Source organism: Erinaceus europaeus, chromosome 14, assembly GCF_950295315.1.
Source record: "Erinaceus europaeus chromosome 14, mEriEur2.1, whole genome shotgun sequence".
Classification (NCBI taxonomy): Eukaryota; Metazoa; Chordata; class Mammalia; order Eulipotyphla; family Erinaceidae; genus Erinaceus; species Erinaceus europaeus.
The window spans coordinates 21,382,580-21,406,453 of NC_080175.1; the positions used below are offsets into that span (position 1 = coordinate 21,382,580).

Genomic DNA, 23,874 nt, shown 5'->3' on the forward strand with positions numbered 1-23,874 from the left:
ATATTTAGAGATCACTAAGGAAAAATGTGTGCTCTAATTCTGTGAACCTAGAACACTCTGAAACCATCTAATATCCAGGAAAAAGAGTTGCCCAATGTAGAGAATATTAGTTTCAACTTTTTTTTCCCCCAGCACTGCCCAACCCTGGTTTATGTTATTGCTGAGGATTAAATCTGGGACCATTTGTACCTCGGGCATGAGTCTTTTTGCACGACCATTTTTCTGTCTTCCCAACCTTCAATATGGATTTATTACAATCTTATTTGTCAAATGATTTTTTTTTTTGCCTCCAGAGTTATTGGTGGGTCTCAGTCCCTGAACTAAGAATCCATTGCTCCATTTTTCCCATTTTGTTGTCGCACTTGTTGTAGTTGTTATTGTTATCATAGCTATTGTTGTTGTTGGATAGGACAGAGAGAAATTGAAAGAGGAGGAAAGGCACCTACAGACCTGCTTCACTACTTGTGAAGAGACCCCCTGCAGGTAGGGAGCTGGGGGCTCAAACCAGGATTCTTACTGGTCCTTGAACTTTGCGCCATGTGTCCTTAACCCACTGCACTATTGCCCAGCTCCCATGAAAATATTTTAGAAGCAGAGTTTACACTGGATCCCAGATATTCAAACATAGGTCACTGATGGTTTTCCAGGGTTCATATTGTTAAGCCAAGAGTTTCATCTACATAATAGTTAATTTCATCACCAATTAGGGACCATGCAGGAGGATCTTGTCTTCAAACCAAAGCCAGCATCCAACTCAGTTGATAGAATGATCAAAGTTGCCATCTTTGGCATTTCAGTAGGCTGAATGAAACTCAACAATTAGAAGGGGAAAAAATAGCAGAATGATGACCAGGATTCATCTAATTAAGCTTAAGTAGCATGTTAAAGGAAATAACTAGGATATTTAAAATAAGGCAAAAGGAATATTTTAAAAAATATTGTATGGCTTTTCTAAATTGCTCAAGAGGATATTAAAATTAGAGAAAGTTGAGCTGAGTTTTCTACTTTAAGCAAATGAACATTGTCTATAACATCTTACCTTGCTACTCAAAGTACCTATGTTACTTACTTCTCAAAGTTCTTTACCCTATGTTGGGTTTAAATGTGCTTTTTTAATGATGCAATATATTTATTAATGATAATTGTTAACTCAAATCCAGGATATTTGTTAAAGGAAATTAAGAGAATGCATGAGAGGACTTTCACACAGGGTCTATAGAGCATACGTACACAAATAATGTTGTAAAGTTCTAAGTGCTGTAGAATTTCTGTAGTTATAGTGCTTCCACAATAATCAGAACTTTTAAATCCTTGAAAACATTTAAATGTTTTAGTATAATGTTATTTAGCATAATAAATAATGTAGTAGTAGAAAAAGTGTGTGGAATTCTTAAGAAAGCTAGACTTAGATATAACATAGTGTCCTTGTAGAAAGTGCACTGATTCTATTAACTATAAGCACTTTGGGAAAATTGTTAAAACTCATACTGATTTTCTCATTTTTAGCCTAAGAATAATTCATAGCTATAGCATCATGACAGAATTGATTTAACTTCAAATGAGCTATTGAATATGCCCAGAAAATGTCCAAATTTAGATTATTTTTTTAAGTTGAGCTCCCAGAAAATAGCTTACCCAATAGAGCATGCATTTTACTGTACACGAGGGCCCTGCTTCCATGCCCCGATACCATATAAGCACTATATATGGCTTCAGGGAAAGCTCCTTGAACTATAGAGCAGTACTGTGGTATTTCTTTCCCCCCTACCCCAACCACCATCTTTCCCCGTCTTTCCCACTTTTCCAATATGATCCCCCTCCCCAAGTCATTCTACTGGGAAATGTTGGTTTACAGGATAGTTTTTGACATGGGTACAATTATTTCCTGGTTGTAATGGTGTCCACATACTACGACTTCATGATCCAGAGTTCCATGGGTGTGTGTTCTCTGTGTCCATCAGTTTGAGGATTAGTTTAGCTAGTGCCCATACATATGAAGCAAGGAATTTACTCTTAATTATTTTAAAATGTGGTGGCACTTTATTTCAACTTTAGAGTATATATATATATATATATATATATATATATATATATATATATATATATATTTATTAGCTTTTCTTGCCCTTGTTTTATTGTTGGATAGTACAGAGAGAGAAATGGAGAGAGCAGGGGAAGACCGGAGAGGAGGAAGAAAGATAGACACCTGCAGACCTGCTTCACCACTTGTGAAGCGACTCCCCTGCAGGTGGGGAGCTGGGGGCCTGAACTGGGATCCTTACACTGGTCCTTGCACTTTGCGCCACCTGCACTTTATCTGCTGCGCTACTGCCCGACTCCCGAATATATAATTTTTATAGAACTATATTTACCATTCAATAAATATTTGTAACATAACTATTTTCTGAAAGACAAAAGGTACATTTTGGGTCAGAGGAGGGAGCCAGAGAGCAATAAAGTAAGAGTCAACTATCAAGAAATAGATTAGATTCATAGGATCTTGAGAGAATTTGTGAACTGTACTTTGTGTCCTTATGTATAATAAATATCTCAAAAATACTGACTTTACTAAAAACAAACAGGAAAGGTTTTAATGACTTAAATTATTTAATTTACAAATAGTTTGTTTTATTTTGTAACAATTAAGATATAAAACCAGGTGATGCTTAAACAACTATGTTTGCATATCTTGGAATAAAAATTCAAAATCTTATAAAACATACAATTCACAGATATACTATTGGGATGCCTTGGTAAGTATTTTTCAGAATGCCTGTTCATAGTTGGCATGACAATTGTGGTGACTTTCAGTTTGACACTTTTCCTTTCAGATATCGGAAGTGTTGATCCACAAACTCAATCAAAACTTGGTGCACTTTGAGCTGAAGCCTGGTGTTCAGGTCTTTGTCCATGCATCCCACTTAACTACAGGTCAGTTTTCTTGCCTCCTCAGTTCTCTCTGTGGCTCTTCTTTCCTTTTCATGTTTCTGAAAAATCTTAACTTCAGGTTATTCATGATTTTTTTAAAGTTTGGTGATAAATTAGCATAATAGAGTTACCTGGAACTCAGTAGTTGTGGAGTTCCATTTCATTGCCAGGGATTGAGCCCTGAATCAGATATAATCAAGAAGATTTACTCTCACTACTGTAAACTCTAAGTGTCAATAAATAATGCAAAATAAAAAAAGATCTGGAAAATTCCCTCCAATTAATGCTCACAGTTCATTTCATAGTTGGCAGTTCACTTAACAAGACACAGATCCTAGAGAAGAAGGTTTTGCTACTGGGTGTTCACATAGCACATGTGAATTTGTAGGTGATCACTCTGCAACTTAAGTAGATGTGATGCAAGATTCCTGAAAGAACTAAAACAAAACAAGAATGCAGTTTGAGGTAAAAGCCCAAACTTAGCCTGGGTCACTTTGGAGAAAGTAAAATAAAAATAAAGTGAGAAAGATAATTTGATGTAGAACCCTCACTTAATTCTCTCCACCTTTCTCCTATTTCCCTCCATAGACAGGAGAAAATATAAAAAAAAATTAAAATTAAAAAAAAGGAAAAGGACTATTGTTTGAAACATTTCATGTCTCATAAGCAGGATTGCTAATACCTTCCCAGGGACCATTATAGCACACCACTGCATTCCATTAATTGCTCAGCAGATGTTCAACAACCTTCTTTTAAAAATATTTGAGCCAGAGTATGTTGCTAGTAAGAGAGGCAATGCGTAATTTGGTTTGTCTCCAAGGGAAAAGAACTGTCTCCTTTCAGGAATTTACTAGCTTTATTTTGCTTTTTTCGAAGTCAATTCCCTGTTTGCTTTTATGGGAACACAAGGTAAGCATTTCTAGATACCTAGGTGTCATCAGAGACATGATTTCATCTGTTTTCCTCTCACTTGTTTTATTTAGGAATTTAGTAACTTTGAAACCTAAGCTGAACTCAACTTGAAACGCAGTCCTTGTTTTGTTCTTAGCCATCTCTGTGCTTCCTAATTTCTTTCCAGTTCTTCTGAAGAGTTTATGCCAAACCTGACAGTTACCTTTGTTAAACTCCCTTTGCAAAAAAGGAGAGATTTGAAATTGGATTAGAATAGACCAAGAATGAGAACTGTTACCCAGGAAGTTAAAGGAGGGCTTTGCTCTGAGTGATTCCCTTTGACTTTCAGGAGTTAGTGGTAGCTGACATCCATGTTTAGTGGGCAAAAGCTATGATGTTGTAAAACAACCCATATTTGGACCAGGAATTAGGAATAAATCAAGCTCAGGATTGGACGGGGAACACCAGTGGTTTGATTAAAGTATACTTTTAATTGCAGAATTAATTCTTAGAATATCCCCCCACACACACACATTTCTCCATGTCAAAATTTTCTGTGTCTTAATGCTTATCTCAATTTACATTTGCCTGCATTTGTGTGACATCTTCCTAGACACCTGTCCCTGGCTACCAACTCTTCCTGTCAAAAGTCTACTTGGAAACTCTTGATTCCAAATCTCTATCTCTGTTGATCATCATCATCACATATTAACTTCCTGAGAATCAAGCTTATCATTTCTATATACTGTATCCGTCATTATACCTAGCATAGAACTTGTGCAAATAAGGTTCTCAATAAACTTGGTTTCTATCAGTAATGTTAATAAATTTCAATATTGTAATGGTCCGAATCTAACTTAGGTATATTTAACACACACACATACACACACAGTTAATTTACTTCAGATGTACCATATTCAGTTGTTAGCCTGTCTCCAAGACTTGCTTTTTCCTTTTCAAGTTACTGATGGAGCTCTGCATTCATTTCTTTAATAAGTATTCAGGGACTAGACATCTTTGTGTTCTATTTATGCCAGGAGATACCTTAAGATGGGTTGTATTTATTTATATACACATTGTGGAGGATGGGTGGATTGATGAAACCATGGACATATGATCTGTGGAGTTCTTTGCCACAGAACAAGAGATTATAGAGACAAGGGGAGAATGATTGGCAAGAGGGTTATTACTGAAAGAAACTGAAGTAAGAATAACTTAATTCTTATTGTGCTGCTCTAGCCACTGGCAGCAATGAATTTAGTTTACCATTCAGAGCTTGCACTAAAACAGAGACACATTAAAAAGGAAAAGAGAAGATCCTTTAATTTGTAATGTAGGAAGAAGTGAGTAATAAACATTTAAGTCAAGTTTCTTGACATACTTGGAGCCAGCCTAACTGCCAAAAAACATGGGTAACAATAGTGATAGGGCAAAAGTGAAACATGCATTGTATCTAGGATATACTTTTTGAATAATCTAGCTGTATGGTGAAGGATGAAATGCAGTTGAGAAATGTTTAGTGTGAACTAGAATCTTAGTGACAGATTTAATTGAACCGCCATTTCTTCTTCTTCTAGTGTTTGCCATTGAACCGCCATGAGGTTTTATGTTACTTAAACCAATGTTTTTTTTTTAATTAATTTATTTATTTAAGAAAGGAAACATTAACAAAATAATAGGATGGGGGGGGTACAACTCCACACAATTCCGCCACCCAATCTCCATATCCCATCCCCTACCCAATAGCTTTCCCATTCTCTATCCCTCTGGGAGCATGGACCCAGGGTTGTTGTGGGTTGCAGAAGGTGGAAGGTCTGGCTTCTGTAATTGCTTCCCTGCTGAACCTGGACGTTGACTGGTCGATCCATATTCCCAGTCTGCCTCTCTCTTTCCCTAGAAGGGTGAGTCTCTGGGGAAGCTGAGTTCCAGGACGCATTGGTGGGGTCTTCAGTCCAGGGAAGCCTGGCCGGCATCCTGATGGCATCTGGAACCTGGTGGCTGAAAAGAGTTAACATACAAAGCCAAACAAATTGTTGAAGAATCATGGACCCAAAGGTTGGAATAGTGGAGATGAAGTGTTGGGGGGTACTCACTGCAAACTCTAGTGTATTACTGCTTTTAGGTATATATTTTGCCCTAGTTTATGGATACCTGTGAACATATGCTCTGTCTCCTGGAACCTGGTATATATCTAGGTTTTGGGACTTTGTTAGGAAGTGAACCACCTGGGATGGAATTAGAGAATACTATGAAAGGAAGGTCTCACCCGAGTGATGAAGCTGAAGGGTTGTCATTCCACACCTGAAGTCTCTGGACACAGTCTGAAGTGAAGCATGCTGGGGTGGCACTCATTGCATTGATTAGGTTGCTATCAGCGGATGCAATATTATTTGATAAGAATTGGGAGAAGCATACGGGAAAGTGGGCCCTACCCTAGGATCCCAGGACTGGAGGAAGTTTAGTCTCTGTAGTGGAAATGTGAGGTTCCTGCAATCTTAGGGTTCGAGAAGACAATGGATAGTTACTGTTATCATCACATTATTTGGTAATTGGATTAGGTTTGAAAAGTCCCTTTGTTAGACATACAATCAATTTCCCCCCCTCTCATATTAATTAAATAGTGATTTATAGTACTACAATTTAATAGGTGTGTACATAAACACCATTCCCATCACCAAAAGATTGTGTCCCATCCCCTCCCCCCCCCCGCTGGCCCACGAAGCCTCATGTCCACCCTCCAGCTCACCACAGGGTTTTTTTTTTAACGAGATATAATTAGTGGTCCCGTCTGAGCTGAAATCAAGACATAGTATAGCTCACTCTATGACTGCATGTCTTAGAAATCCAGGGTCTGTTTGACCCTTAGCTTTCTAGTGGGGTTACAACAATATAGTGACTATCATTCCTCAAAAGAATAAACCCAAAACCTCAAGTTATTTTTTAAATCAATACAAAGAAGCACTATTCTTCCACCCCTTCCTATCCATCTAGCTAGCAGTTGTCTTGATTAAGAGCTGCTATCTTTAGGATAACTCTCCTTTGCCAATGATGTGTGTGGATTTTTAATAAAACTGTTACTTTACATTCTTGCAGCCTCCCTGGTTGTTGCTGACTCCTTAAGTTTCTTTTTTCAGGTGTAATAAAAAAGATATCATCGTAGAGATATTAGAAAGTTAATATATCCAGGCTTCAGTTGCCACCACTGGAATGTTATGAATGAATGTGGGAGGGAATAAGGAATTCAGAAAGTCAGCCTTCTTGATGATACATCATGATTTCTGCCTGACAGCTTCCTATTGACATGCACTTTCCCTTGAAGGCAGAATTAACATTCGTCAAGAAGTTTTAGAAACCACAGTACAATCTCAGCCACATCATTATATATGCAGATGCCAAATTATAGAGTTGTGGAGCTCTAAACTGTAAAGTGAAATAAATTGTTGCAATAACATTTTCCATTTAGGGATGAAATTAGTCCTAGTGAAATTCTTCCACAGCCAGTAAGTTGATCTGTCTCTTTAGTCCTTGGCTGTCTTAGTATCTACAGTTACCATTTGCAAATATTTAGTGAGTAAAGTATTGCTAAGAGGATTGTTTCCATCAAAATAGACATGTTTTTCTCTACAAAGAGATGGTTTTATAAACATATGGACCAGTGACTTTTGACACTTATTAAGGTATTATGCTGCTATAATAAGTAATAACACTTGAAAGATATTTAAACATAACTCTTTCCCCAATGTGATTAAAAATGTGACATTTTAATAAATATGCCAGGGACCAACAATAAGGTTGCACTTTAACTTGTAATAGATTTCTTTATTATTATTATTATTATTTGCCTAATGTTTGCTAGGTCCCTAAAAGGAACAGAAATGAATACAGGATAACTGGTCTGAATCAGCTTATAGTGGGCAGAGATGGTCAGGGGGATAGTCATTCAGAAACAGGGTACAGACATGTAGCAGGTTGGAAATAAATAGTAGTTAGGATGTAGGAGACAGTTATATGAAGACATAGAGATAGCTTAGAAATTTGCAGAAAAAAAGACAGGAGAACATACATCAAAAAAGAAAGATATAAGAATCTAGGACAGGCAGCCTTTTATTTTATTTTATTTTATTTTTTACCAGAGCACTGTTCAGCTCTGACTTTTGGAGAGGCAGGGGATTGAACCTGGGACTTTGGGGCCTCAGACATGAGAGTCCTTTGCATAACCATTATGCTATCTACCCCTACCCAGCCTTTTATTTTTTAAACTGAAATACAGAAAATGAAAGGTGGGGGTAGAGAGAGAGATACCAGAGCACTTTTCAGCCCTGGCTTATGGTGGTGACAGAAACTTAACTTTGAATGTTGGAGCCTCTGGCATGAAAGTATTTTCCATAATTATTATACTGTCTCCTTTACCTATAAGCAGCCTTTTAGATACTAAATTATTTATAGCCCATGTGATCAAGCTTGCTGACATATAACTATTGAATCTGAATAACTTGTAATCACATTATCCTTTATTCTTTTAAATTATTTACTATAGAGTAGAACATTTTTTATGGTCATCTTATCCCATCATCTTGTCAGTCTAGACCAAAATCCATAGCAGAAATTAATACAGGGCCCAATATAATGGAAATTGATAATCAGATATTTAACCAGTTCAGAGAGAAGAATTTTGAGTATAGAAGTTATTAGTTGGGTTTTGCATGGTTTCAAGCCACTTAGAAATTCAGAGACTGGGGGTCAGGCGTAGTGCAGCAATTTAAGTACACGTGGCATGAAGCACAAGGACCAGCTTAAGGATCTCAGTTTGAGGCCCCGGTTCCCCACCTGCAGGAGAGTCACGTCACAGGAAGTGAAGCAGGTCTGCAGGTGTCTATCTTTCTCTCTCCCTCTCTGTCTTCCCCTCCTCTCTCCATTTCTCTCTGTCCTAGCCAACAATGATATCATCAACAACAACAATAATAATTACAACAACAATAAAACAACAAGGGTAACAAAAAGGAAAATAAATAATTTTTTTAAAAAAGAAATCCAGAGACTTACTAATAAACATTCATTATTGCCCATAAGTTTCTAGATGGCCTGGGTAGTTCTGGCCTTATCTATATCCATGGTGCCTGCAATAAAATATCAGTCTCTGCATAGGAATCTTAACTGTTCAGATATATTGAAGTTAACTAGCTAAGGGCTGTTTTAAAATGAACTTGGTTAAAATATGTAAGGTCTCCTCCACATCGTCTGTCATTATTCAGCAGGCTGCACTGGGCTTCCTTACACATGATACAGGCAGGATTCCAAGAAAAAGAGGAAAAATTGATAATACCTTTAAATTCACAATGGACTTTATTCTCATTTCATTACATTGTTAAACTAGATTATGCTGTTAGCTAAGATTTAGGAGACAAGGAAGCAGATTTCACTTCTTGGTGGGAGAAATTTTAAATGCAAATTGCACAAGACTTGAACAAAGAGAGAGTTGGGAAAATGACACTGCAATTTATCTATAGGAGGCTGACTTTTTATTTTCCTATCTGCTTATTTATTTAAGCGTGTATTTTATTTATTTATTTATTTATTTACTTATTTACTTATTGCCTCTTGGGTTATCAATGGGGCTCAGTGCCAGCACTACAAATCCACAGCTGCCAGAGACCTTTTTTCATTCCCTAAAGATTATTTATTTGTTTATTTATTAGAAAGATAGGAGGAAAGAGAGAAAGAACCAGACATCAGTCTGGTACAGGTGCTGCCAGGGATTGATCTCAGGACCTCATGCTTGAGAGTCTAATGCCTTAGCCACTGTGTCACTTCCCAGACCACCCCAGAGTTCATTTTATTCCTCGTCCAATTTATTCGATAAGATAGAAATTGGGAGAGAATAGGGAGACAGAGAGGAGAAAAGATAGACACTTGAAGACCTCTTTCACCACTTGTAAAGCTCCCCCCACCACCACCACCTACCTCAGGTAGGGAGCCCGGTGCTCAAATCAAACCCGGATCTTGGAGCGGGTCCTTGAAGGAGGTTTTGGAATGCTTTTAGGTAGTTTAGAAAACTCTCATAGCACCATGATCAGATTGAGCTACTATTAACGAACAAGAAATCTAGGTTTATTTTTTTTCTTTCTTCTTTTTTTATATATAAATTATTTCATTGGGAAATGTTGATTTATAAGACTGTTGTTAAACTAGGAATTATATAGCAGTCTAAACAGCAGTCTTTTATGCCTGAGACTTGGAAGCTCCAAATTCAATCTCTACCACCACTACAAGCCATAGCTGAATGGTGCTCTGTATAAAAAATCAAATTGTCAACAGACCACATCTTCCAATGAGCCCTCTTTCTCCACCATAGGACGCTGGGTCCCCGTCTCCCTTACAAGTTCTCTTCTACCTCCCCTCACTAGTTTCCTCTGCTGCAATGGATAATATCTAATTGAGTTTTGTCATGTATTTTCCTTTCTTTGTTTATTAGGACCCATCTATAAGCGAGATCATTCAATATTTGTCTTTCTCCTTCTGAATTATTTCACATAACATGATTCCTTTAACTTTCATATAAGTTATAGTGAAGGAAAAAATTTCATCATTTTATATAGCTGAGTATTTTCTATTGTTTTTCTTTTAGTTACTCAGAGAATATAGATGTCAGGAACACTCTAAAGATAAGAACTGAATTCTTTTTTATTATTTTTTTATTTACTTAAAAAAGGAGACATTAACAAAACCATAGGATAAGAGGGGTACAACTCCACACCATTCCCACCACCAGAACTCTGTATCCAATCCCCTCCCCTGATAGCTTTCCCATTCTTTATCCCTCTGGGAGTATGGACCCTTTATCCCTCTGGGAGTAAGGCCATTGTGGGATGCAGAAAGTGGGAGGTCTGACTTCTGTACTTGCTTCCCAGGTAAACATGGGCATTGACTGGTCAATCCATACTCCCAGTCTGCCTCTCTCTTTCCCTAGTAGGCTGGGGCTCTGGGGAAACAGAGCTCCAGGACACATAGGTGGGGTCCTCTGTCCAGGGAAGTCTGGTCGGCATCATGCTGCCATCTGGAACCTGGTGGCTGAAAAGAGAGTTAACATACAAAGCCAAACAAAGTGTTGAACAATTATGGACCTAAAGACTGGAATAGTGCAGATGAAGTGTTGTGGGGTACTCACTGCAGACTATTGTGTACTTTTGCTTTCAGGTATATATTTTGCCCTAGTTTATGGATACGTGTGAACATACATTCTATCTCACGGGACCTAGTCTATATCTAGGTTTTGAGACTTTGTTAGGAAGTGAACCTCCTGGAATGGAACTAGAGAATTCTATGAAAGGAAAGGTCTCACCTGAGTAATGAAGCTGAAGGGTTGTCATTCCACACCTGAAGTCTCTGGATACAGTCTGAAGTGAAGCACGCTGAGGTGGTACTCGTTGCGTTGATTAGGTTGGGATTGGCGGATGCAATATTATTTGGTATGAATTGAGAGAAGCATGCAGGAAAGTGGACCCCACCCTAAGGTTCCAGGACTGGGGGAAATATAGGCTCTGTAGTGGAAATGTGAGGTTCCTGCTGAAGGACTGGATAACGACAGTTAATAGGGCCTACCATGCAGTACTCTCAAACTAGCAGTCATAATAATGACTCGTGTAGCTTGTTACATATATAGATTTCTGGGACCCACTCCCAGAGAGAGATGCAGTTTGTCTTAAGCAAAGACCAAGAAAGGGCATTTTTTCACAGACTCTTCAGGGTGGTCTTGATTCAGGTTGTTTGTAAGCTACTATATACTATGTCTTCTACCTCTTCTCCTCCTCCTTCTTCTTCCACTTCTTCCTCTTTCTCCTTCTTCTCCTTCTCCTTATTCTTCTCCTCCTCCTTCTTTTTAGATTTTATTTGTTTATTAATGAGAAACATAGGAAGAGAGAGAGAAAGAACCAGACATCACTCTGGTACATGTGCTGCTGGGTATTGTACTCAGGACCTTGTGTTTGAGAGTCCAGCGCTTTATTCACTGTGCCATCTCCCAGACCACCCATATACTATTTTCAAAATTATGCCTTATTTCATTCACACAATTTTTAAAATAGGCACTATTTTCACCACCATTTTGCAATTGGGAAAACTGAGGTTGTATTCAGATCATATCTGTGAGTCACAGAATCAGAATCTGATTCCAAAAAGGGAATTTATCAATTACTTAACTTCAGTTATGGAATTATGAACCTTCTCCCATCCACACAAAACTATTTATTTCACAGTCAGTATACACTACCGTTCACACTCAGCTCTAACTGCTGTTACTACTGCCAGCATTATTACAATGTACCCACACTAGCATGAATAGAATGAAATACTTCAGTGCATCTCTGAATTGCTTGCCAAGTCTTAGCTACACCCCAAATCCAAACTTAGGAATTCCAAGTCACTTGAACTGCTGTGAAGCCCAGTTTTACTCTGTGCATGAATAATAGCAAATAAACTGCTCAGCACTTTCCTCCACACTGCTACCTTGTTTAGGCTGCGCTGGGAGAGGGATTAATTTATGTTAATTCCACACAACAAGCTAAAGCCCATTTATCACAAGTTTCCATTCTTCAGCAGAACATAACAAATGCACTTCACTGCTGGGAACACTAAGACATGTGGCTGCTGTTATGAGGAGCAATAAGGGGCCTCTTTATATTCAGTTGCAGATCAGCCAGCAGAAGTTACCTATGGAACCCAGAGGTCAGTGGCATCTGGTCTTCCCTGGTGTTGTCTGGTGCCTCATGCTCACCCACTCTGAGAAGTAACCAAGTGATGCTGAGACAGAGAGGGTGAATAGCATAGATTTTAGAACTCGGGATGCAGCAAATCATTTTCCCAAAATAATATGCAATTTACTTAGCAGTATTACTGCTGCTTGTTTATGAATGATGATCTGAGTTGGAATGACTTTGAAATGAAGGGTTTAAGTTTATGAGGCAGAGGACAAGAAGAGGAAGAAGGGGGAAAAAGGAATCTTAAGTGTGTGATGTGTGTGTGTGTGTGTGTGTGTGTGTGCGCGCACGCACGCATGCACGCACGCACGCACAATAGTGCTTTCTTTCCCATTTATTCCATATGCTAACCCTTTTGAACAGGTTTGGATGCTCCATTACACTGATATTCTGCTTATTATTTAAGAATGATCTGCCAGAAGTTAGAAATTGAGCTAATGAAGCTAACCTGCCTCTAACCATTCTAAATGTCTGTCAAATTAAGGCTTTGCATTAGATCATTACCTTTAAAATGGCTTCTTATTATCATTTCCTTAAGTATGATAAGGTATTGTGATACTGGTATTATGATGGTATCCAGAAATAAAGGGTAGAATTAAGGAGGTGGAGAGAGCCATATATATTGCCATTAGGGTTATCACTGGGGTTCAATATCTGTAAAATAAAAATCTACCTCTTGGGAGTCAGGCAGTAGTGCAGCAGGTTAAGCGCACGTGGTGCAAAGCGCACGGACGGTTTAAGGATCCTGGTTCGAGCACCCGGCTCCCCACCTTCAGGGGAATCCCTTCACAAGTGGTGAAGCAAGTCTGCAGGTGTCTTTCTCTCCTTCTCTCTATCTTCCCCTCCTCTCTCCATTTCTATGTGTCCTATCTAAAAACGACGACATCAATAACAACAACAACAATAACCGCAACAGCAATAAAAAACAAGGTTAACAAAAGGGGAAATAAATAAATAAATAAATATTTTTTTAAAATCCACCTCTTCTGGTGACCATTTTTATTTTTTATTATTATTTTTTCGTTTTGATAATGACAGAGAAAAATTTAAGAAGGTGGGAGTAGAAAGGGAGAGAGAAAAATAGATACCTGTAACACTGCCTCCCCAGTTGTGAAGCTTCCTCTTTGCAAGTGGTGGGGGAGGGCAGTCTTGAACACAGTTCTTGTTCCATGGAAATGTACACACTCTCCCGATGCAACACTGCCCAGCCACAGGGCTCATCTTTTTGAGTTACAGGTGAAACTACATGACAGTTGAGTTTTTTTTTTTTTAATATAGTTGTGTCTGAAAAGTATGGGGACTACATGAGAGTCAAAATAAAATAATTGTGTCTCTAGGTTGGTGTACAAGGATTCTGGTTCGAGCCCCCGGCCCTCTACCAGCAGGGAGGTCACTTCACAAGCAGTGAAGCAAGTCTGCAGGTGTCTATCTTTCTCTCCTCCTCTATGTCTTCCCCTCCTCTCTCAATTTCTCTGTCCTACCCAACAACAACAATAACAAGGGCAACAAAATGGGAAATATGGCCTCCAGGAGCCGTGGATTTGTAGTTCAGGCACCCAGTCCCAGCAATAACCCTGGAGGCAAAAAACCAAAACAAAACAACAAAAAAAAATACCTCAGTGCTGAGTATTTTTTTCTCCATTGTCCGAGTCCTTTGCAAAGACAATAACCCATGAGAACCTTTTATCTGTTTAGCGGAGATTATAACCCCATCCTCAACTTCCCGATAGTTGTTTGTAGTAAACAATCTCAATGATGAATGAAAGCTGTCCTCTTTCTCTGAAGACATCATGACACTGGGGTCCTGGTACATGATGGTGAGAAAGGCCCCAAGTTGCTGGGGAGAGTGTTTTGTGGATACACACAGTGGGGAGATGAGAAATTATAACCATCTGTCAACAACTGTACTGTTAACACAATCCTTACCTTCCTGCAAGAAAATTGTTTTGTTTTGTTTTTTTAAATAGGAAGTAAAAAGAGAGAGAGAGAGAGACCCTGCCAACTACAGTTGAGATTCAAAGGACTTCTGGTCTCCTATGCTGATATCACTATGGTTACCTGAGTAGAGAGACCTTTCTTTTCTGATTTTAAAGTGAGAGTATATTTGTCCTGAATGTCCCCCTTGGATCCAGCCACATCTGTCTTCTTACACAGGGCTACCTGGCTTATGGGAAAGGAAGAGGCCCTGAGGTTACAGGAGTGCCTCCTGGGAAACTCCTTCTACTAAAGCTAAACATGTTCCTGTGAGAGGACTTAGCTTTTGTTTCTCATTTGCTATATAGAGTCTACTTCCTAGAGACTGTGATGTAATTCTACAAAAGAAAAAAAAAAGACAGAGAAAGAGCAGCTGTGAGTCTTAGCTGAGACCATAGTCAGTATTGTGGTCAAATATACTTAAACCTTCATATCAAAAGCCAGAACTTTGCCCTCTTGGCTTGGTAACTGAGGAAACTGTAGAACGCAGTGCTGAAAAGTCACCCACATGACTACGTAACAGACTTTGCCTAAATTAATGGAAGGAAAAGGTGGACACCCAGGTTACTATAAGTACATGTAGTTCATCTTCTATGCCATGTTTACAGACATTCATTTTCCCAGAGGCTGAAAGTTAATTGCAGACAAAATGATTAAAGTACAGAAGATTTGACCCTAAGAAGGAGGATGGTGTAGAAGGGAGACAAGTCATGTTCCCGAGAGCATCATTCTAAGTGAAACTGTTTTATCTCCCTGTTATATATATATATATATGGCATCTCTCTGGTCCATGAAGAGAAAACTCATGCTATCTGAGAATCTGGCTTTTCCTGCTAAAGCTATTAGAACTTTGTATCAGCATGGCTGCTCTTGTGAAATATTCACTTAGCCATGGACTTTCTGTGTGAAAAATACATAAGCCTTCTCCTCTTCTTGACAGTTACTTCTTCCACATGAAAACATCTGGAGGAGAAGAGAGAAAGATAGGATAGTTCATAGAAACATTTCTATTAGTTGTCTTTCTGATTCTATTTTGCCTAGTGGGAAAAGCTTGCATTCAGAAAACGGGACTTTCGTATTATTAGATTGGATTATGCTGTTTCCCATACTGGTTAAAAATAATAGCAGCCACAGTAATCAAAGCTAATACAAATTGAAGGTTTACATATTACTGGGCATATTACTGGGACTGTTATCAGTGTTGTGCATGCATTAATATGTTGAATCCTCACACATGCCTGATAAGATAACCCTCACCATGCAGCTAAAGATATTTTGAGGTGTAATAACTTGGTTAGGGCCACACAACCAGCACAGCTGGCCACAACAACTTTCTAGAGAAATCTTTAAATCCAAGGACTCTGACACTAGCATCTAGGCTTTACATTTCTCCACTGAGTTTCTTTAACAGGATGTTCAGCTGCATGCACCTGGGCATGTGACATGTGTCTTGTATGTAGGACTCCTGCTGCTTTCTGGGACTTACTATGCCTCTCTGGGTTCTTGGCTACTCTAGTCTCTTTTCATGACCTTGCCTTATTTTCTCCCCAGCCCCACTGGTGGACCTCAATCCAACCCATAGTGGTTCTGCTATGTTGATGCTGCTCTCAGTGGTATTTGTGGGGTTGGCAGTATTTGTCATCTATAAGTTTAAAAGGTATGTATCCCTCCATCCATGTCTCCCTCCCACCCCACTGCCTTCTCCCTGACAGGTTCAGAAGTATGCAGAGATATACACAGCAGTGATGGTTTCTGTTAATGTTTTAGGAAGATCCCGGGGATTAATGTTTATGCCCAGATGCAGAATGAGAAAGAACGAGAGATGGTCAGTCAAGTCAGTCACATTGAAAGCAGGCCCCATATCCCTCAGACTGAACTAAGGAGGCCTGGCCAGCTGATAGATGACAAGGTGGAGTCACAGCTCATAGGTAAATGATTCCTGGTAGTCATCAGCTCTCTGGCCCAAGTAGTGAATGGCTGACTCTCTCTCTAACCCCTTCCTAGCTTGAAATAACCCCTTTCTTCTGCTCTAACATTCCTGAATGAAAAAGCTAAGTTACCTTTTACCTTGCTTCCTTCCCTTAAAATGAAGAAAGAAAATAACAATAACAATAATAATAATAACTTGCTCCTGTCCAATTCTATTTTTCTTTCATGGGTTATTCCTTTTTGTAAAAATTATTGATAAATTACTGGGTTTCAAATGTTTATAGGTAGAAAGGTTTATAGGTATATCTGCTCTAACAAGGTGCCGGGACAGGCCTCAGAGGTCTGGTGATCTGGAGCACCAGGCTGGGTTTGAGGGATGGAAGATGTAATGGCCAATAACAGAAAGCAGCAGTCTCATCTTGAGACAGCTCTGTGGAGGCACACCTGCTCCAAACACTGTTAGAGCAGGACATCATCAGACCTGAGAGTGACAGCCTGATCACCCTGGAATTGTTTTTTTTTTTTTTTTAATGTAGTAGGAATTTAAAAAAAACTGCCCCCTCCCCTAAAAAAGCAAGAAACAGGACATAGAATTTGCAGAAAATCCTGGGAACAGGGACTCCTGAAGTTAGACTATTTCATTGCAATTTCTTCTTCCTTTTTCTGTCTCCATATTTAAGTCTTAAACCAACCAACCAACAAACAAAAATCCTTTTAAGTTTCTATCATATGAAAGAGAGAAAGAAAGAGAAAGAGAGAGAGAGAGAGAGAAAGAGTTTCATATGACTGAGAGAGAAGCTAGATCAACACTTTAGCATCTGTGAGGCCAGGATAAGAACTGGAAACCTCTGACAAGTCCTGTGCTCTTCCAGCTAAGCTATTTCCTTTGGCTGCTTGAGCAGAAGTCTTTTAATAGAGCTTTCTCTCAACTGAGCCTGTTGTGCAGTTGTTAATGCCTAATATTTATGGCAACAGAATTTCTAAGAAGTGAGACAATTCAGTGGAAGCACCCTTGCCAATCTTTTTCTTTGCTTCCTTCTATCTGATGTCATGAGGAGTTATAAATGTTCCCACCTAGACCCTGCAGTGTGCTGACGAGGATGGATAATTTATTATATAACCATTCATGCTTAACTCTAATGTGATAAATATCTGAGCACCTAGAAGAACCTCCCATAAGATTTTTTAACTGTTACTGGGGGGAGGGGAGAGAAGTCTTTAGATTTAAAAATAACCTTTTATTTAAATAGATACAAGAAAGTTCTGTGGCTGATTTAGAGGGAAATTTAAATTCAATGACAAACTCATGTTAGAGGTAATAAAAATAACTGCAGCCACATCTGGTATCCAATTTTCACAATGTACTTTCTTTTATTTGGGGAGACAGAATGATAAATGTGTAATTGCTTTGGGTTAAGAAAAAATAAGGAAGAAAGAAAGAAATACTCCTTTTCTGTCTTCAAGTCCAGAGAAGCATTCACCCTGTTTGCTTTGAAAGTTTCTAAGTGCATTATTTCTTTGGGTTGTTTGGTTTTCAATCCCATTTCTATGGGGTGTGAAACACAGAGCTGTTTATTAAAGTAGCAATCCCTCCTCCTCCAGGACCATCTCAGCCCTTTGCAAAGTCTCTGACACCTTTCTTTTTCCAGTGTCATTAAATGAGTAAGTGTTACACGTTTTCTCTTAGGAGAGTAGCTTTACCCTCCCCTCCCTCCCCTTCTACTCAACCTGGTGACTCATCTCTCCGATTGCAAAGAGCAAGACACTCCACTCCACCTTCAACGCCAAAGCGGGGATCTGCTGGGACACACTTTGCAATCTAAGGAAACCCCCCCCCAAAGGCTACAGGCGACCAGCTGATCAGGAATGAATTTCGCTCTTGTCAAGTGCATCATCCTTCATGACCACTAACTTTATGTTTTTTGTTTTTCCTTTCTTCTGTTGTTCTGTTTCCTATCTTGCCAGGAAGTATTTCCATAGTTGCTGAGAATCAAAGCACAAAAGAAATCCCTACCTATGTAAATGTTTGAATGGAGGACGCCAGTAAAAACAAAAAACAAACTAAACTAAAACAAAAAAAAAATCAAAATACAAACAAAACAAACAAACACTCACTGCATCGGGACTTTTTAATTCTTCAGACACAGACAACAAGGGTTTTTAGCTTTAAGCCTGTGCATGTGGACAATACCTTGAGAACATGCTTGGAGGGGCAGTGTACAGGTGCTCTATTTTAATGGAAAACACTCCCCTCCCCCTTTCTTTCTCTCTCTTTTCTGATCGGTCGTGTTTGTAGGAAATTCCTAACATATATAGGCCAAGGAAATCTGCATGTATTTTTGGAAATATTCTTGGCTCTAGATTTAACATCTCTTTTAGCATTACAGGCTGATGGGTGGAATAGCCACCTTAGCCTCTTTCGTAAGATACAGTTACATGCACAGGAGTTTGAAACCCTGAGCTGTTTCTCTGTTCTACCTTCCTTATTGCCACTTTTCCCTCCTAAGTTCCCTTTGGTATTCTGCTGGCCAGGAGTGGCCACAGGGTTGCTTTCTCTATTCTGTGGGGCCCCCAAAATGGAGAAATAAGTGGAAAGTTCCATGTATACACGCAGATTGGTTAAAAAAGAAAACCAGGGGAGGCAGGCATGTCAGAAGTGAACCTTGTTTCCCGTTCACCCCTTCCATCATGACTGCTTCCCCTTAAGACTTTCCATCCTGCCCCAACTTAGGTAGAAAACAAAGCATACAGATGTCTGGCCTTCCCGTTGTTTGCTTTCCATGTGTGGTCATGATCCATTGATGGCTTGGTAACTCTTCCCTCCAAGCCCCAAGTTATCCTTCCACCACTCCTATCTTTTCTTCCCCAAACTGTTGCTCAATTGTGAACATTAGCCATGCTGTTCCCTAAACATTGACCTTGCCTCTGCCAGCTCTACCCCATGACTCCTAGTCAGTTTTGTACACTTCCAAGCATGCCAGCTTCTGTACACACTGACCAAGCTGCGTCCTCCCCTGCAGGGTTCAACTTTCTGGATCCTGTGTCACCTCCAGTAGAACCTACCCCTTCTAAATATTCCCACCTGGAAACATATAAAGAGTTGATGTATGCAGAATAATTCAAACCTGGCCATGTATGTTAGAAAACAAAGCATACCGATGAACCGTGGTATTCTGACACATTAAAAATATCTAGTGTATTCAAACTCTAGAAAGATTCTTGTGAGAAATGTTTTGAACATGTTGCTATGTGACAGGGCAATTTCTTCCTGTGATGGTTGCTGTCAGCCAGTATTTCTTCTCTCACAGTAGAGCAAAGCTATTTGTAAAATAAAACAGATTTTAACCAGAAGAAAAAGCATTTCATGGATTTCATGTTTGAGAGCATCGAAAATATCTGAGACTATATGAAGGTTTTACCTTACGTTAGGATGAGATTTTGATTCTGTCAAGAGTCCCCTGTCAATTTACATGTGTGTTCAGCAATCTCTGATGTCTGCAAAATAAACATTTTTGAGCTTAGAGAGGACAAGTTATATGACTAAATAAAGCAGATGTACTCAAAGCATACAATAATCCCAGTTTCCCAGGGCAGTCAGTCATGAAAGAAAGAGACAAAATCACATCCAGCAGAAGCCCATGGAATTGAGCAAATACAGATAAAAACAGTTTTTGAGGAACCTCTCAGAGAGCGTAGCCTTCTTCTTAGCTGTGTTGCAAAGCCAGCAATGGAGTATAACAAGGCCCTGTGGGTAAAGGAGTGTCCAAAATATCCTGAAACCTTTGTCCTTCTGTAGCTCATGCAGAAGAAGAGTAGCAAAGCTGCAGTCTTAATTTATCAAGCAGAGAGTTTTATGCTTGAGGATGTCCAGGTTGATCCGGAAAGTGGAGTTTGCTAGAGGCACCCATCTCTTTGTAGAACTTAAATGATCCCAACCTGCCAGGCTTCCTACCTCATAGGAAACATCCACATTGATCTTCTTCAGTTGGAGCCTCCCACATGCAATCTGGGAGACAGAAGTATTTGGAAACAAAAACAAAGGAAGAGGCTCACTCAAAACAGCACAGGGAGTCCTCAGAGTTGCAGTTCAATTAATTTTAATTGGAAAATCATGAGATGAAGGGTAGCACTCTTAATCTTGCACAGTGCTTTGCCTAAAGTAGTGTTGAGACAGCTGTTGTTGAAGGAATAAAGGAATGAAAAGAGGTAGGGAAGGGTAGGCTTTTAAGTCCTAGGTAAAAGCAGAGGTGAGCACAAGATGCCTGGCATTTTGGAAAATGACCAGACTCCAGATTCAGCATCTCCAGCTTTTTCAGGGACCCTTCCCTGCAGCTTCCCCCACACCAGTAGGAGATTAGTGAGGCAAGGTACTGTTCAGGTGGACCTCATTGTTACCGTGATCTAACTCTTGGTTCTCAAAGTCTGACACCTGGAACAAGTATCAGAATCATCAAAAAAAAAAAAAAAAGAGTCTCACCTCAAACCTTTTGAACTAAAAGTTCCAGAATGGGGCCCATTGTTCCAATTTTATAAATGACGTATACTAGTTTGAGAACTAGTTTATTATGACGTATACTAGTTTGAGAACAACAGTCCTAGATTATTCTAGTTTAGTCTCAAAGAGACAGCAGTAATGAGAGTATAAAAATGGGAAGGGCCCAAGTGCCTACCTACTCAGTGACAGCAGGTGCAAACAAGATGGAGTTCGGTGGGCAGAAACCCAGTGGAGTGGATAGAGAGAGATAAATGAGGAAGGTCAGATACAGGACAGTCTGAAATTCTTATATCAAAGTGTTTTCCAAATTCCCAGAAGGCAAACTAAGCTTGCATTACATTGAACAACCAACCTAAACACTTGTCTCCTTTGCCTTACTCCTAATTGGATTCACTGTCCAAAATGCAGAGGCTTGCTTTGCCTTTTTTCCAGAAGTTTCAAACAGCAACTTTGAGAGCAGTGGGGTGCTTGACAGCTGTTCTGTGTTTTCCAGGATTCCAACTGAGCATTGAAACCCCTCATTTGCCAACTTATTTTTATAGGAAGCCAATTAAAAAAAAGTTTTCTTATAGTATCGGAACTACTTCTAATTTTAAAATGACTTTTTTGATGTATTTTTTGTTAAAGACTATGTAGTGTAATGTATAATTGCTCTTGTTTATTGCTTTTACAATCATATTTATTAAACAGATAATGTCTCTAAGATTTTTGTCTCTGTGTTTATTTTATCCCCAAACTTGGTCTTCAATCTACATATAGAAGTGATATCTCATTAGGAATTCCTAGGGACTATTTTGCATGAAAATATACTAAACCATGCAGACTGGAGAGTTGATTTTTTTGTTGCTGTTTTTGTTTGTTTGTTTGCTTGTTTGCTTGCTTGTTTGCTTTTCTAACAAAGCAGAATATATTCTACTACCTGAATTATCCCCTCATTTATTTGATTATACTGCTTATTGCATTATTCACTTACTTTGCCCTTTTTAAAATCTCTCCAATCTGACAGCCTTGGAAGAAGTAGCATGCTCATTATTGTTAGTTCAAAATTTATAAATTTGTGCATATATACATGTAAATAAATACATACCTGAAACAAATGCTTTCAGATTTGTTTATAAGCCTTTAGTTACCGATGCCTAAACCTGCAGGAATGAACTAAGACCTAGAGAGGGTTTAAGGTTCAAATAACAGTGTAGACATGAGCCAGGACTGCAGAATGGCGTGTTCTGGTGATGGCAACTGTGACTATGAACAAAACATTTTTTTTTAATTTTATTAGTACTTTAATGATGATCAACAAAATTGTGTGATAAGATGGGGTACAATTCCACACAATTCCCACCACCAGAGTTCCACATCCCATCCCCTCCACTGGAAGCTTCCCTACTCTTTATCCCTCTGGGAATATGGGGTGCAGAAGTTGGGAGTTCTGGCTTCTGTAATTGCTTCTCCACTGGACATAAGTGTTGACAAGTCGATCCATACCCCTCAGCCTGTTCCTATCTTTCTCAAGTGAGGTAGGGCTCTGGGAAGGACTGTTCAGTGAGGTTGTCTGCCCAGGGAAGTCAGGTTGGCATTACAGTAGCATCTGAAACTTGGTGGCTGAAAAGCATTAAGATATAAAGCAGAATGAATTGTTTAATAATCAGGAACCTAATGGTAAGAATATAGCAGATGGAATTTTGTGTCTTCATGTTGGAAGAAGCTAGGAGGTCTATTTTAAGTATATTCCAAGAGGCCCATGATTTTGCTAATTTTTGTCTGAATCTGATAGCTAACATGCAGATTGGCTGAAAGTATTATCTAGGAAGATGATGTCAGAGTTGGAAATAGTACTAGAAAGATGGATCAGAGAGTAGCCTCCAAATATGGGATAAGTATATAATTACTGCTAACTATAAATCCCATCCATCTGACCTAGGGCCCACATCTATCCATCCTTAACACAGGAACCTGTGTAACCTGTGCATCCCTGCCAGTTTAAAATCATATTCATGGTCATGGCTAGGAGTATTCTAGGCTCTACTCATTTCAGGACCAGTCTTCCTTGAGTGGCAGAGTATGTTAACCCAGCCTCCCTTCAGAGAGCGGGGCAGTTTCTACCATTGTTGTTTTAATGCAAAAAGCTTTAGCATCCCCACACATACAATTTGAAGTGGTAGGACACATTCCACGTCTGATATTCTGTGTGGGTGGCTCACTTTTTAGAGTTCCAAATAGCTGATTTAAAATTGATAGGTAAACAAGTAGAACCTGAACTGGAATTGGCGTATTGCACCAAAGTAAAAGACTCTGGGAGTTGGGGGACGAATACAGGTCCAAAAAGGATGCCAGAGGACCTAGTGGGGGTTGTATTGTTATATGGAAAACTGGGAAATGTTATGCATGTACAAACTAGTGTATTTACTGTTGAATGTAAAACATTAATTCCCCAATAAATAAATTTAAAAAATAATAAATAAAAAATTTTAAAAACCTAATATGTGTTGTCCAGGAGGTGGCACAGTGGATAAAGCATAAGACTCTCAAGCAGGAGGTCCCAAGTTCAACGCCTGGCAGCACATGTAACAGAGTGCTGTCTGGTTCTTTCTTTTTCTCCTCCTAGCTTTCTCATTAATAAATAAATAAAATCTTTAAAAAAAATTAAAAAAATAAAAATAAGATTGATAGGGGAAAAAAGAGTTGGCATAGAACCCAATCTTTTCAGCTTTGTTACATGCTTCTTATCTTGGCCACGTTTTGTCCTTGTATTTGGTTAAAACAGCTGTACAGGAACAAATCCTCCATAACCTTCCCAAAGAGCTGCTCAGCACTAAATGATCAGCATTCATGGGAATCCTGATGTTTCTAAGTGATCTCTAACCCCACAACCACCACTGACTCCTAGGACTCCACCCCCAACCT

The 23,874-nt window shown here is 39.1% G+C and overlaps 1 protein-coding gene across 3 annotated transcripts in view; it reads left to right on the forward strand.

Annotated features, from left to right (window-relative positions):
* The window catches only part of SORCS1 (sortilin related VPS10 domain containing receptor 1), a 633,466-nt gene extending 611,793 nt beyond the window's left edge, over window positions 1-21,673 (forward strand). Inside the window, exons 24-27 of one of the 3 annotated variants that reach the window (XM_060171368.1) lie at window positions 2,832-2,931; window positions 16,098-16,203; window positions 16,314-16,474; window positions 18,163-21,673. In XM_060171368.1, the coding sequence (XP_060027351.1) occupies window positions 2,832-2,931; window positions 16,098-16,203; window positions 16,314-16,474; window positions 18,163-18,170 (375 nt within the window). In that variant the 3' untranslated portion in view covers window positions 18,171-21,673. The remainder of the gene's footprint in view (window positions 1-2,831; window positions 2,932-16,097; window positions 16,204-16,313; window positions 16,475-18,162) is intronic. The other 2 variants (XM_060171370.1, XM_060171369.1) reach the window with 2 other exon arrangements.
* Window positions 21,674-23,874: the final 2,201 nt, after the last annotated feature.